Source organism: Onychomys torridus, chromosome 17 (assembly GCF_903995425.1).
Source record: "Onychomys torridus chromosome 17, mOncTor1.1, whole genome shotgun sequence".
Lineage (NCBI taxonomy): Eukaryota > Metazoa > Chordata > Mammalia > Rodentia > Cricetidae > Onychomys > Onychomys torridus.
In genome coordinates, this window is record NC_050459.1 from 7313560 (window position 1) to 7325890 (window position 12331).

At 41.9% G+C, this 12331-nt stretch overlaps 1 protein-coding gene across 4 annotated transcripts in view; it reads left to right on the plus strand.

Annotated features, from left to right (window-relative positions):
• Positions 1-12331, plus strand: part of Myo16 (myosin XVI) — a 473339-nt gene that overhangs the window by 94208 nt on the left and 366800 nt on the right. For 2 of the 4 annotated variants that reach the window (XM_036166671.1, XM_036166672.1), the window contains exon 1: positions 2971-3353. The exons of the other annotated variants lie outside the window; for them this stretch is intronic. In XM_036166671.1, the coding sequence (XP_036022564.1) occupies positions 3326-3353 (28 nt within the window). In that variant the 5' untranslated portion in view covers positions 2971-3325. Of the gene's footprint in view, positions 1-2970; positions 3354-12331 lie in introns of those variants that run through there. 4 annotated transcript variants of the gene reach the window in all.

Below are 12331 nucleotides of genomic sequence, written 5' to 3' on the forward strand. Positions count from 1 at the left end.
TATGTACATCTCATGCATAGTTCATACATAGATCATGCACAGATTATACATAGCTCATGTGCTGCTCAAATACAGCTCATGCACAGCTGATACACATCTTACACACAGCTCCTGCACAGCTCATGCACAGCTCCTGGACAGCTCATACACAGCTCATACACAACTCATACACAGCTCATATACAGCTCATGCACAGCTCATGTACAGCTCATACACAACTTATCCAAATGTCATACACAGCTCATGTACAGCTCATGTATAGCTCATGCACAACACATGCACAGCTCATACACAATTTATCCACATCTCATACACAGCTCACGCATAGCTCATACGTAGCTCATGCACAGCTCATACACAGCTCATGTATAGCTCATACACAGCTCATGTGCAGCTCATTGTAACATATGGATAGTACAGTTCTTGTGTACAGCTCATATACATGAGTCAGAGTGAAGAATCTTCACACTGTGTGCATTCATCTCTATTTCTTCAGAGTGGCTGTGCCTAGTGTTGCTCTTCTGCACAGTTCCTGGTCCCATGTCCTCAGCCATGTTGTTTCTCATGTATCACAGTGCATGGCTTGATGGACATCTGTACTTCACCAATAAGCACTTTAAGGGCAAGGGCATGCTTTGGTCAGAGTTCTGCCAGAGGTGGGGTTATTTTATTTAAAAATAGATCACTAGGTCCCAGTCAATTATACTTTCATAACATCTTCTTGGACTGGTGCTTTTCATTTTAAGGAATGATTCATGACATCATAGAACTTGGTTGTCACAAGATGCAGGCTGGTTGTGCACATTCAGAGGCATGCAAGTTACAGAGGATAGAACTTCATGTACAGGGAGGAGCGCAGACAGCACACTGTCTGTCATTGTGTTAAGATGAGGAGCAGTGGAGTAACTAGGTAGCAGAAAGTTCCCTAAAGAGACCAGACACCACTCCAGTGAACATGGAATTGCTGGGCAAATGGAGGCTTGCCCTGATTTAAGAGGAAGGTGCCACGCTATTCTTGATGGTCAATAAGAGATGCATACAGTTGTCTACTGTCTTACTGGACCATTGCAAAACACACAAAGAAGTTTAAGAAATTAGCTACACTATCCCTGTATTTAAACGCTGCATTTCAGACCTGTTTTAGACACATTTTTATTCCTGCCAATCACCTAATGTGTTACAGGTCATAGGTGATAGGGGCACTGTAATTATTAAATGGATGAATAATGAAGGATCCACTTTAACAAAGGCAGAAAGTTCTTAATTCTTGAGAAAGCTAAAAGTGTGGACAGGGTCATTTGATACATAGTAAAATATTTTCCCTTGTTAATTTTAGTAGTCACTTCATTGAACACCAACAACCTAATCAACAGTTTTATGTGTCTTATCTTTAACCATATAATGAAGACTAGGTACCACACTTTCCATCTACAAAGGGGGGTGGAGTTCTGTCTCAATTGACACTCTAGAAAGGAGTAGAATCTGCATTTGAACTGTGAAGGAAAACATGACAGGGTGTGACTATGATGGTCAGGACACTGTCCATTGAAGTGTATTCGTGACCCTTTGCTGTACAGGTCTGGCTTTTATCATCTAATTTAATAAAGACAGGCTCACTGAGTTCTATTCATAAGGGAACCCAAGATTTATGCTCCACCACAGAAAGGTGTGAACCTTTACCACATGCTTCATTTTTACATTCTCAATGCCTCCAAAAGCTGAGACAAATTATGACTCTGTGCTTTCAAAGAAGATTATCATAAAAATACACCACCTTGCAGCCAGGTCTTTAATGTAGCTTACAGAGTTCAGAGCTGGGTGAAAATGGTGATTACTTCTCTCTGACAAAGTGTGTATGGCCTTCCAGCACCATAAACACTAGCCAGTAGAGGTGGAACTTCCAGATGAGTACCAGCTCAATTTCTCCGTGTCCTATGATGGAAATGAGTGTTATCTTCAGCACTAGGGTCTAAGCATCAGGTTGTAGAGGGTAACCAATGCCACTGACAATAACTTGCACTGCTTGGGATCTATGGGAAATTGTTGGCCAATGACTCAAAAAGATATAACCCATTCCCATTGCTGGGGTTTTTATTTGTCTACAATGTCCAGCTGAGGCGTTGTCCCATATATTATATGGTAACTAAACTTATACTAGGGGAGGAAAATCATTTTCCTTTAATTGAATGACACTGGGTATATCAGCCACACTACAGGGCAGACCCCATGCTCAGGAATGATTCGGAAATACAAACTGGCCTCCATGCTTTTGTTTTAAAGGGAGACAGAACATAAAATTGAATGGGTGGGGAGTTGGGGGTCAGGAATGAGTATGATCAAAATATACTGTATGAAATTCTCAACGAATAAATAAAAATATTACTAAAAATAAAAATACATTAACTTTAAAAAGTAACCACTTAGACTTTCACATTTGTAAGTGACTTACAGATGACTTTTTCTGGATAACAACCTATTAAAATATGATATTTATCTCCATTACAATAGAGCCTTGGAGACCATGTGTTCCCTTCTGATTGCATCCCAGGAAAACTTCATTCCCTGGCTTAATTCATTGCAGTCTGCAGAGGTAGCAAAATCCTAAATTTTAAAGCTGTGCAAATCAACAGCTTTCTGTGGGTAATTTAAATTTTGCATTCTGCATAGATAACCAACATGATGCCTTGTGAGCATGCTTCCTGGCTAGAGGCAGAGATCCAAGTACTCCCATCCTAAGGAGGGGCTATTTTGAGCTCCTGCTGTCCATTTCATATTCACACACAGCAACTGGTGGCAACTAAAATAATGAGCTTGGCCAGCAGCTAAAGAATCCTGTCCTATCGGGGGCAACAGACGGGGAGCACCAGCAAGATTCAGGATGCCTGTGCAGCATCTCCCTCCTGCCCACTCATCAGCATAGACTCTGCCTTTGGAAAGCTATTGAGAAGCCATTAGTAGGCAGGACTGGGAGGGAGCGCCGCACTGCAGCACACCTCCATGCTAGCTAGTGGAAGGCTGTGGCCGCACGTGAGCACCAATTAGAGCAGCCCTCCCCAGGACGGTGGCACTGGAGTGTGTCAATCAAGGGCGCTAGGGTAGCACGTGCAGTCAGCGGAGGCAGTGGCTGCTCTGGACTCCAGCTGCTGAATGAAAATGAGTTTGATGCTTTCTGCAAGATCATGGACGGGAGCCTCTGCTCGGTAAAGCGTTTGGAGGTGCCCTGTTACCTGAGCAGGGACCCTGAATTATGCATTGCCTAGGGACAACAGTCATAGCAAAAGAGAATGCTGGGACCCACGGCAGGGTTCATGCCTGAGAAGGGACAATGTCTCACTATCATTTTATCAAGTGCTGTAAGTAGACTCGCTGACTCCTGTGTGTGTGCATGTTTGTCTCTTAAAGTGTTATTTTAAACACATGCCAAAATTAAGGCAGGTGTTCTAGCATGTGGCATCCAGATGGGTGACACACATTGGTAACTGGGAAGGGTAGTTGACAGGCTGAGTTCCATTTCTTTTTCTATTTCAGATTCTAAAATAATTCTCTCTTTAATCTAAATGCTGTAGTGTGAAAAAAATCTTTAAAATGCTGCATTTTAAAAAGAGGTGTGTCGGATACCGGAAACAGAGAGAGAAAAAAATACATAAACAGAAGTTGCTGAAGGATTTCCACACTGTTAAGGTGTTTGGGTGGTGTTTGTACAACTTCCTTGGCGAATGTGTGACTGAAGTCGTTTAGTGATTTACCTCCCTCTCCAGCGGTGCTGCTGCTGCTGTGGTGTTCAGGGCTTTCCTTCTCAGCCAGTCTGTGGGTAATCCTTGGCTGGGAACTTTTGTCCTTGTGCCGTTCACCTTGCAGAGACTGCACCCAAGCTCTGCACGGATGCTCATATGGTACAGAATAGTCAGCCAGCAGCTCTCCTTAAGGCTTTAATATTGGAATTCCATCAGGGTGCTCTGAGATAGACTCTATTTGCTCCCAAACCTTCTCCTGATAGCGACAAGGGCTAAGAGGACATATTTAGAGCACACCCTCTCGTGGAGTAGAATTCTTTTCTATATTAGCACTTCTGAAAACTTCTGCACTTTCATAGCATGACCTTTAAGTGACAGGTGACATTGCCAGAGGACAGATTTCTAGTAAGATTATGGGTTTGCAGACAAGGACATACCAATGTTAATTAAGCACCTTGATGAAGGAACGTGGTTTCAATGGATCTTGGGTTTTGTTTTAAAAGAGACTGAAACACATGTTTGGGGAGATAATAGTTGCCTTGCTCTTGTAGTTGTTGGCTAATAGACAAGAGGGTGATAGCCCTGTGATTATTAAAATAAATTTCCTCGCTCAGAAGCCTTGCTTCCAGAACCAAGAAAGAATGTACTGATCAACCTGGACATTTGGAAATTCACTTTAACTGATAAGAATTGTGACAGGGCAGCCTATTTGAGTGGCATGGAGCAGTCATTGGTTTAACCCTTTAAGTGACTACCCTGGTAACACACATTGTGCAATGCCCCTGGCTGGTTCTTCAACAGCCGCTTAGTTTTACTGCAGTGACACCCATGTTCCTGTCTGGTCTCTGGAAAGGGAATTCCCAAAACCCTTCACATCATTTCAATCATTTCACCAGGGAGTCTGGGCTCATTCCAGAAAACAAGCACACCTGGTGGAATGTAGGGGGCGGGGGCAGGGAGCAGAAGCACAGTGGGATGGAATAGTGAGGACTTGGGGGGAGGGGGAGGGATCAGGTGGTAGACAGACATTACATGAGGCTGCTCTCCCCTGCCTCATTTTACCTTTTTTAAATGTATGATATGGCCAGAATTTCAGAATTTAGAAGAGGCAGTGGCATAAACCTAACAGAATGCTTTAGGCAAGTCTTACTATTGGCCACCATAAGAGATAAAAGCAGACTTAATGAATTTAATTAATTAATAATGTTCACTAATGAAAATGTTTCAAATGCTTGGGGAAGGCATTCCTGATGAATTTACCAAAGTAATTAAGAAGTACTTACGTACAAGTCACCTATTTCCCGAGCTATTAGCTACAAAGTAGGATTGCCCTGCAGTGCCAGCCTCTGCTGTGCACTCTAGAAGCTGGGTTTTACTCTGGCTGAAGCCACCAATGGCTGTTTCTTATCATAGAATTGTGGGTCTTTTTTTTTTTTTTTAAGGATCTTTTGAGTGCAGGAGTTTAACTTATTTTTATTTTATGTACATTGGTGTTTTGCCTGTAGGTATGTCTGTATGGGGGTATCAGATCCCCTCAAACTGGAGTTACAGACCATTGTTAGCTGACATGTGAACCCCAGTCCTCTGGAAGAGCAGTCAGTGCTCTTAAACAGTGAGCCATCTCTCTAGCCCAGAATTGTGGGTCTTAGTGGCATCTCAAGAAATGACTAGAATAAGAACAGTGCGGAGGCTTTATTTATAAAGGTCATGGTTCACAGTGCAGGAGTTACACCTGACACCTTCAATGTTCCCAGTTCCTGTTGCTTTGTCCATTATTGTGACCTGGTGCTCAGACCGCATGCACTGGGTCTCACTCTCCATCTACACTCACTCTTTTCTCTCCATGCCCTCCTCTGTGACTTCTTCCACATTCTGTCCCTGCTTTATCACCCTACTGTGTTCACCTTCAAAGCCAAGCATGGTGCTGGAAGTGAGCAGATTCCTGGGCAGAAGCAAAAACTTTTGCTTGCTTTACCTCAGTATCTCATGTGGGCCCCATGAGGCAGAGGATGCCAATTGTGCAGAGTGTTGAGTGACCAATAATTCATGTTCAAGGAGACCCACTCAGTCACCCAGGGGAGTACTCATTTCATAACTCATGCACTATGAAAGGTCATCTCACCTCAGTCTGAAGGTAAGTGACCTGCTGTTTTTAGAAACAATTTTTTCCTTTCAGTGCTGCAAATAGTGGGGCTGGAGAGAGAGCTCATTGTTTATCACTCTTTCAGAGGACCGTGTTTGATTCCCGGCCCCTACATGGAGAGGCTGCTTTGGGGGGCCCACCACCCAGCTCCCAAATAAAACATACAAAGGCTTTTTATTTCTTATAAATGCTCAGCCTTAGCTTGGCTTGTTTCTTGCCAGCTTTGCTTAACTTTATAACTCTACCTCCTGGGGATCTGATGCCCTCTTCTGGTCTCTGCAGGTACCTGCACTCACTTGCACATACCTACTCATAGACATACACACAAACACATAATTGAAAATAAAATAAGTCTTAAGAAAACAAAACAACACTGTCAGCAGTGGGTACATTTTTTACAATCAAAGAAAGAAAACTCTCAAGCTGTGTGAGCAGAAGTTCAGGGAAGTAAATAGTTTCATATCTTTTCTCTGCCTGTTTCCTTCTCTTTGGCACAAGAATGGGTCTCACTTTGCAAACCTGACCCATTTTATAAAGTGATGTTTAAAACTAGAACAAACATTTCATTGTGGAGGTAGCATCAGCAGAAAAGTTCCAGATGACCTCTAGGAGAAATGCTGATATTGAAGGTGCCTCTGGTCAGAGCAGTGCTTCCAATGGATCTGTGTTGAGAGTCCATCCTGTGCTGAGCCTGGGGTTGGGAGGTCAGGGTGGTCATGGCACTTGATCACATGACTAGATTCAGGTGTGAGCAGGAAGGCAAACTGGATCTGGGGAACAGTGGCCCCCAGTTTTACTACAGCATGAGCAACTAGCTAGACATCTGCTTTCTCCTTAACTGATGGGAGCAGAAGCATCCTATCTGCCTTGTGTGCTTTTCCTGCCTTGTATCTGGGTCCAAGCCTGCCAGTCACTCCCTGACCTGTTTCTCTCCTGTTCAGTCCTTCTCTGAGCATGTGGATTCAAGGAAGCACCTTCTTCAATAGGAGGATGTTGTAGAGGATTATTTTAAGGTGTGTTACATTTGTTTATGCTATGGAACATTAGCTTAATGATACAAAGACATTTTATATTCTTTTATGTTGCATTCATTTAACTCTGTGAAACTGTGTTACTTTGCCTGCCTAAAACAACTGATGGTCTAATAAAGAGATGACTGGCCAATAGCAAGGCAGGAGAAAGGCTAAGCAGGGCTGGCAGGCAGAAAGAATAAAAGAGGAGGAGATATCTGGGAGGGAAAAAGAAGGATCAAGAGAACAAGGAGAGGAGGATGCTGGGGGCTGGCTAACTAACCACCTAGCCACACAGCCACACAGCCACACAGCCAGTCACAGATTTACAGAAATAAGGGAAAGGTAAAAGCCCAGAGGCAACAGGTAGATGGATAAATTAAAGTTAAGAAAAGCTGGCAAGAAACAAGCCAAGCTTAGGCTGAGTATTTATAAGAAATAATAAGCCTCTGTATGTTTAATTTGGGAGCGCCCCAAAGCAGCAGAACAAACAGCAACAGGAGAAAGGTTAAACCTGTGCAACGTGAATGTTTCCAGGCCACCGATTCACCACAGCAGCCAGGCCCTAGCTAAAACTGCTACTGTCCATGTAGAACAAGATCACTCTTCCACCTTCTGGCCCCTCTTTCTCACAAATGACCCTCTACTAAGGGACTCCCCTGCTCTTCTCCCCACCGTCCATTCTGCTTACTGTCCAGGAGCCTCTGGGCAGTGATGCACCTGTTCTTTGCTTCACAGAGCCCTGGCCTGGTTGTCTTCACTGGTCCCTAATTGATTCCCCAAACCACAGCTAGGGTCAGTAACTGAAGTCATCAGCTCTTCCCCCATCAACCTCCGCTTCACCCAAGTGACAAATGGCTAATATCAAGTGTGACTTCCCCACATGTCAGTCTTGAGAAACGGCAGTGGGGGTGGGAGTGGGGTGATCAGTAAAGGACAGAAGAGTGAGCACAGACTGGTTGCATTTTAGCATTGACATTGCATATCTGCAGCATACTGGTCGGCACTGGCACCACAACCTTGTCAGATTTTCCCAGCAGGCACACAGCTGCTGCCTGGATACCCTCATCTGCCTTCAGTCTGCACAGTGAGAACATCCACAGTTAAATCTCTAAAGGTGTACATGTGTGAACATCTTTTTGAGGACCTCTCCTTCATGATAATGAATTTTCTCCCTAGGAACTAAAGCTGGTGTGCACTGGAGTCTTCTGTCCCTTTGAAGGCCTCTCACCTGCTTCTGTTATCTGTGTCTCCTGTGACATCAGATTCCTCAAAAGTAAACAGGAGCCCTGGTGTACCCATCTTTTCAAACCCACCTCGTTTCTTTAATGGTTATGACATGGGGTGTCCAACACTCACCCCCTTTTCACTGTCCCAGGGCTCCTTCTCCTGTGGTCTTCATGACTCTCTGAATCTGTTAGAGAAGCTAAGCACACAGTAGACACTCTACCCTCACATCAGTTGATTTCTAACTTGACACTGACCAGCCTTTGTTCATCTTCAGCTTTCAAGGCTTTCTCCTTGATGATAGCTGGGAGCCACCATGTGGTGCTGGGAGTAAAACGTGGGTCTTCTGGAAGAGCAGCCAGTGCTCTTCACCACCGAACAATCTCTCTAGCCCCAACCTCTTCTCTTTCTATCTGTAATGATGACCAAACTCTAGCTCTGCTTACTCTCAGGAGTTTTGGGTTCTTTTATGCTTTATGGTGTATTTCCCGAAGTCTAATGATGAGTCTTCTACATCTTTTTGGAAAACCTTTATTTTTATGGTTAAAATACTTTATAAAATTAAGATGTGTATTTAATAAGAAGCTAGGTTTACCATTAATTGCACTTTTCTGTCTTCACTGATAATATACTATCTTTGAAATCCCTATTTTTATTCCATTTTAAATGTAATACCTAAGTGTCTTTACTCTTTACATTTTGTTTCTGGTTAGTCACTCACAAGAGCTCACTGGCTTGATAATAAATTTTGATATTTGAAAAGCCAAATCCTCACTGTGAGGTCTCTTCACTTTCTTTAATACTCTGAAATACTTACTTTACATTGAGTATTAAGAAAAATTTTCCTAACACAAAGAACACTCTATATTTTTGCTTTGTTTTTCATTTTGTGTATGTGTGTGTGTGTGTGTGTGTGTGTGTGTGTGTGTGTGTGTGCTTTTTGGTTTTAGTTTTGTGTTTTTCTCTTAAGATCTAGAAAAATTCTGAAGTTCCATGGGTAGAGAGGGTAGGATTTGGAGTGAGTTGGAAGAAGGGAAAATTTTTAATCAAAGTATAGTGTATAAATTTTTTAAATAGTAAAAATAATTATGAGTAGGCTCAAAGCAGAAATAAATAAGAAGTCATGCTTTATAAAACATATCCTGCAGTTTAAATTTACAATAAATGTCAGAGGAAGTTCTCTTATCTGTAGTTCTCACATCTTGCCAAATGAGTTTGAAACACAGAGCTCGGCCATTCAAAACTGATGCTTATCTTTCCACACGTAAGCATATAACTATTTAGCGTTCTTGATTTATCAGCAATACAGGATGGAAAATGATTAAAGTAAATGGTGTTCTTATAATAGAGAAAGATCTGAATAGCACACTACAGTTAAGAGAAAGACAGCAGTCACTGACCATGCTGCAGGGAAGTCATCAGGCTGAGATAGCTATATTTACAGCCACACAGAAAACAGCATGTGTTGTACTGTTTTATGTGCTTGTGTGTAGATGGGTGAGGGTGTGTATGTCCCTCTCAGGTCATGAGGAAGCAGAGTTGAAGGAGATATATGCAATGCCAACGTTTTGTTTGTGCGTATCTACTGTTTAGTCTTCATGCACAGGACTTTTACTTAGACTTTCAAGAATGTCACAGGCAGTTTGTGTTCCATAGGACTGACCATATGGCTCTGTGCACTGCTACGTTGACACTGCATTATTAAAGCTGGCCATTGTATCTGGAGGGATCCACACCTACAGCCTCACTTGACATCTGCTGTTACAATGTGATATGTTTCCCTCTCTGGGACTCTCTATCTTGCTGTCTCTCATCTCTCTCTCCCTCTTAACTGTTTGTTGAATGAAAAGTGTCTATTCTTTCAATGGCCTCTCATACTCAGAATTACTTTAAGGACATAAGCACAACATTCTCTCTTAAATGAGCTGTATGTGTTTCATTTTCTCATGTTTCCTTCATTCTGTCTTCCACTCTTGACTCATTAATTCAAGAAATATCTACTGAGATTTCTACTATTTCTAAGCATGGGAATATAGCTAAGAACACACAATCTGATTAATCACCCTGCTCTCTTGAAAAACTCAGGTCAGTGAGGTAAACAATAAATAAGTAGCAAAAATTGTTGTTATAAAATAACTTATGGAAATTACCAGTGACCTAAGCCTAGAATCGGGCTACAAAGATATTTTAAAAGGAAATTCTCATAAGAAGTGGGTTTTCTTTTTCTCATATTGCAACATAAAAAATTGTATGAGTAATGAGTTTTGTTCTTACATTTCAGGGATGTTTTTAAAATTCTCACTTATCACTTAAATCATTTAGTATCATATTGTTCAATCTTTACATGTTTGAGTATGTCCTACAGAGTTTCTATTGCTGATGTAACTTTATTGCATTGTGATTCTATTAGAGACATTAGAGACATTATTTCATTATTTTTATGTATTTCAATATTTCTGTATGGCCTACAACATGATTTTAAAGACAATTTCATAGAGCACTGAGAAAAATGTGTCTGCAGCAGCAGCTGATAGAATGTCCTGTAGGCATTTGTTCAAACCATCTGATCTATGATCAGAGGCATGAATTCCAAAGTGTCTGTCTTAGGTAGGATTTCTATTGCTTTGAAGTGACACCATGATTATGGTAACTCTTATAAGAAAAACTTTTAATTGAGGCTGGCTTGCAGTTTCAGAGGTTTAGTCCATTATCATCATGGCGGGGAGCATGGCAGCATGCAGACAGATGTGGTGCTGACTCTATCTTGGCTTGCAGGCAACAGGAAGTTGACTGATACACTGGGCAGTATCCTGACCACAGGAAACCTCAAAGCCTGCCCCTACCCCACAGTGACACACTTCCTCTAATAAGACCATGCCCACTCCAACAAAGCCACACCTTCTAATAGTGCTACTTCCTATGAGATTATGGGGGCCAATTATGTTCAAGCTACCACAGTGTCCCTGTTAGATTTTTTTAATCTGGATAATCCATGTACTGCTGATGAGCATGGGGTGCTGAAGTGACCCACTACTGTTGTATTTAGACCTGTCTGTCCATTGTGTCTAGTAGTGTTGGTCTTATGAAACTGTTCATGATCACAATTAATAACGCACATGTCTGTCATTCTTGTAGCTTCATGACCTATGGGTCACTTCATTAATATGTGAGACTCATCTTTATCCCTCTGACTAGTTTCAGTGTGATATGTGTTTAGTCCCATATGAGTATAACTACTCCTGTTTACTCTCAGACTCCATTTAGTTAGAATATGTCAGCTTCCACCATTTCACTTTGTCTCTATGTGTCTGTATCAGGATGGCGAGTTTCTTGCAGCCACAAATAGTTGGGCTTTGTTGTTTTTTAATCCATTCAACCATTCCACTTCTTTTAATTGGAGAGATGGGGCTGTTTACTTTTGATGTTCTGCAGTGGTTCAAATGAGATATGTTTACATGTGTGGTTTTGTTATGGTTTAAATGATATGCTCTCCACTGCCCCCCTGCCCCCATCTTCTCAGGTATTTGAATATTTGGTCCCAGTTGATGGTACTGTCTGTCTGTTGCCTTGTTGGAGACAATGTGTCACTGGAGATGGGTTTTGAGGTTTCAAAAGCCACACAGCAGCCATTTCCAGTTCACCTTCATGCTTGAAGTTCTAAGATGTAAGCTCTCAGATTGCTGCTCCAGCCACCATGCCTATCCACTCCCTGCCCTGGCAGTGATAGACCTCTATCCCCCTGGATTGTAACCCAAAATAAAGCCTTTCTTCTCTATAAGTTGTCTTAGTCATGGTGTTTAATCACGGCAACATAAAAGTGACTGATGCAGGCTTATTTTTGCAGGTGTGTACTAATTTCTCTGAGAAGTGTGCTAGAAATTTCTTCCTTCCTTCCTTCCTTCCTTCCTTCCTTCCTTCCTTCCTCCCTCCCTGCCTCCCTCCTTTCTTTCTTTCTTTCTTTCTTTCTTTCTTTCTTTCTTTCTTTCTTTCTTTCTTTCTTTCTTTCTTTCCCTTCTTTCTTGTGTTCCTTTGGTAGGTTTTGAGCCTTCCTGAGTTCACATTTGTGTATGTCTTTATTTTACATATGTAAAAATATGTCCTTTACATCTCCTCTACAGTGCTGTGTTAATGAACGTAGATTTCTTTAGTTTATATTTATCATGATGAATTTCTTCATATCTATTCTCCAATTCAAAGGATAGTCTTGGTGGATTTAG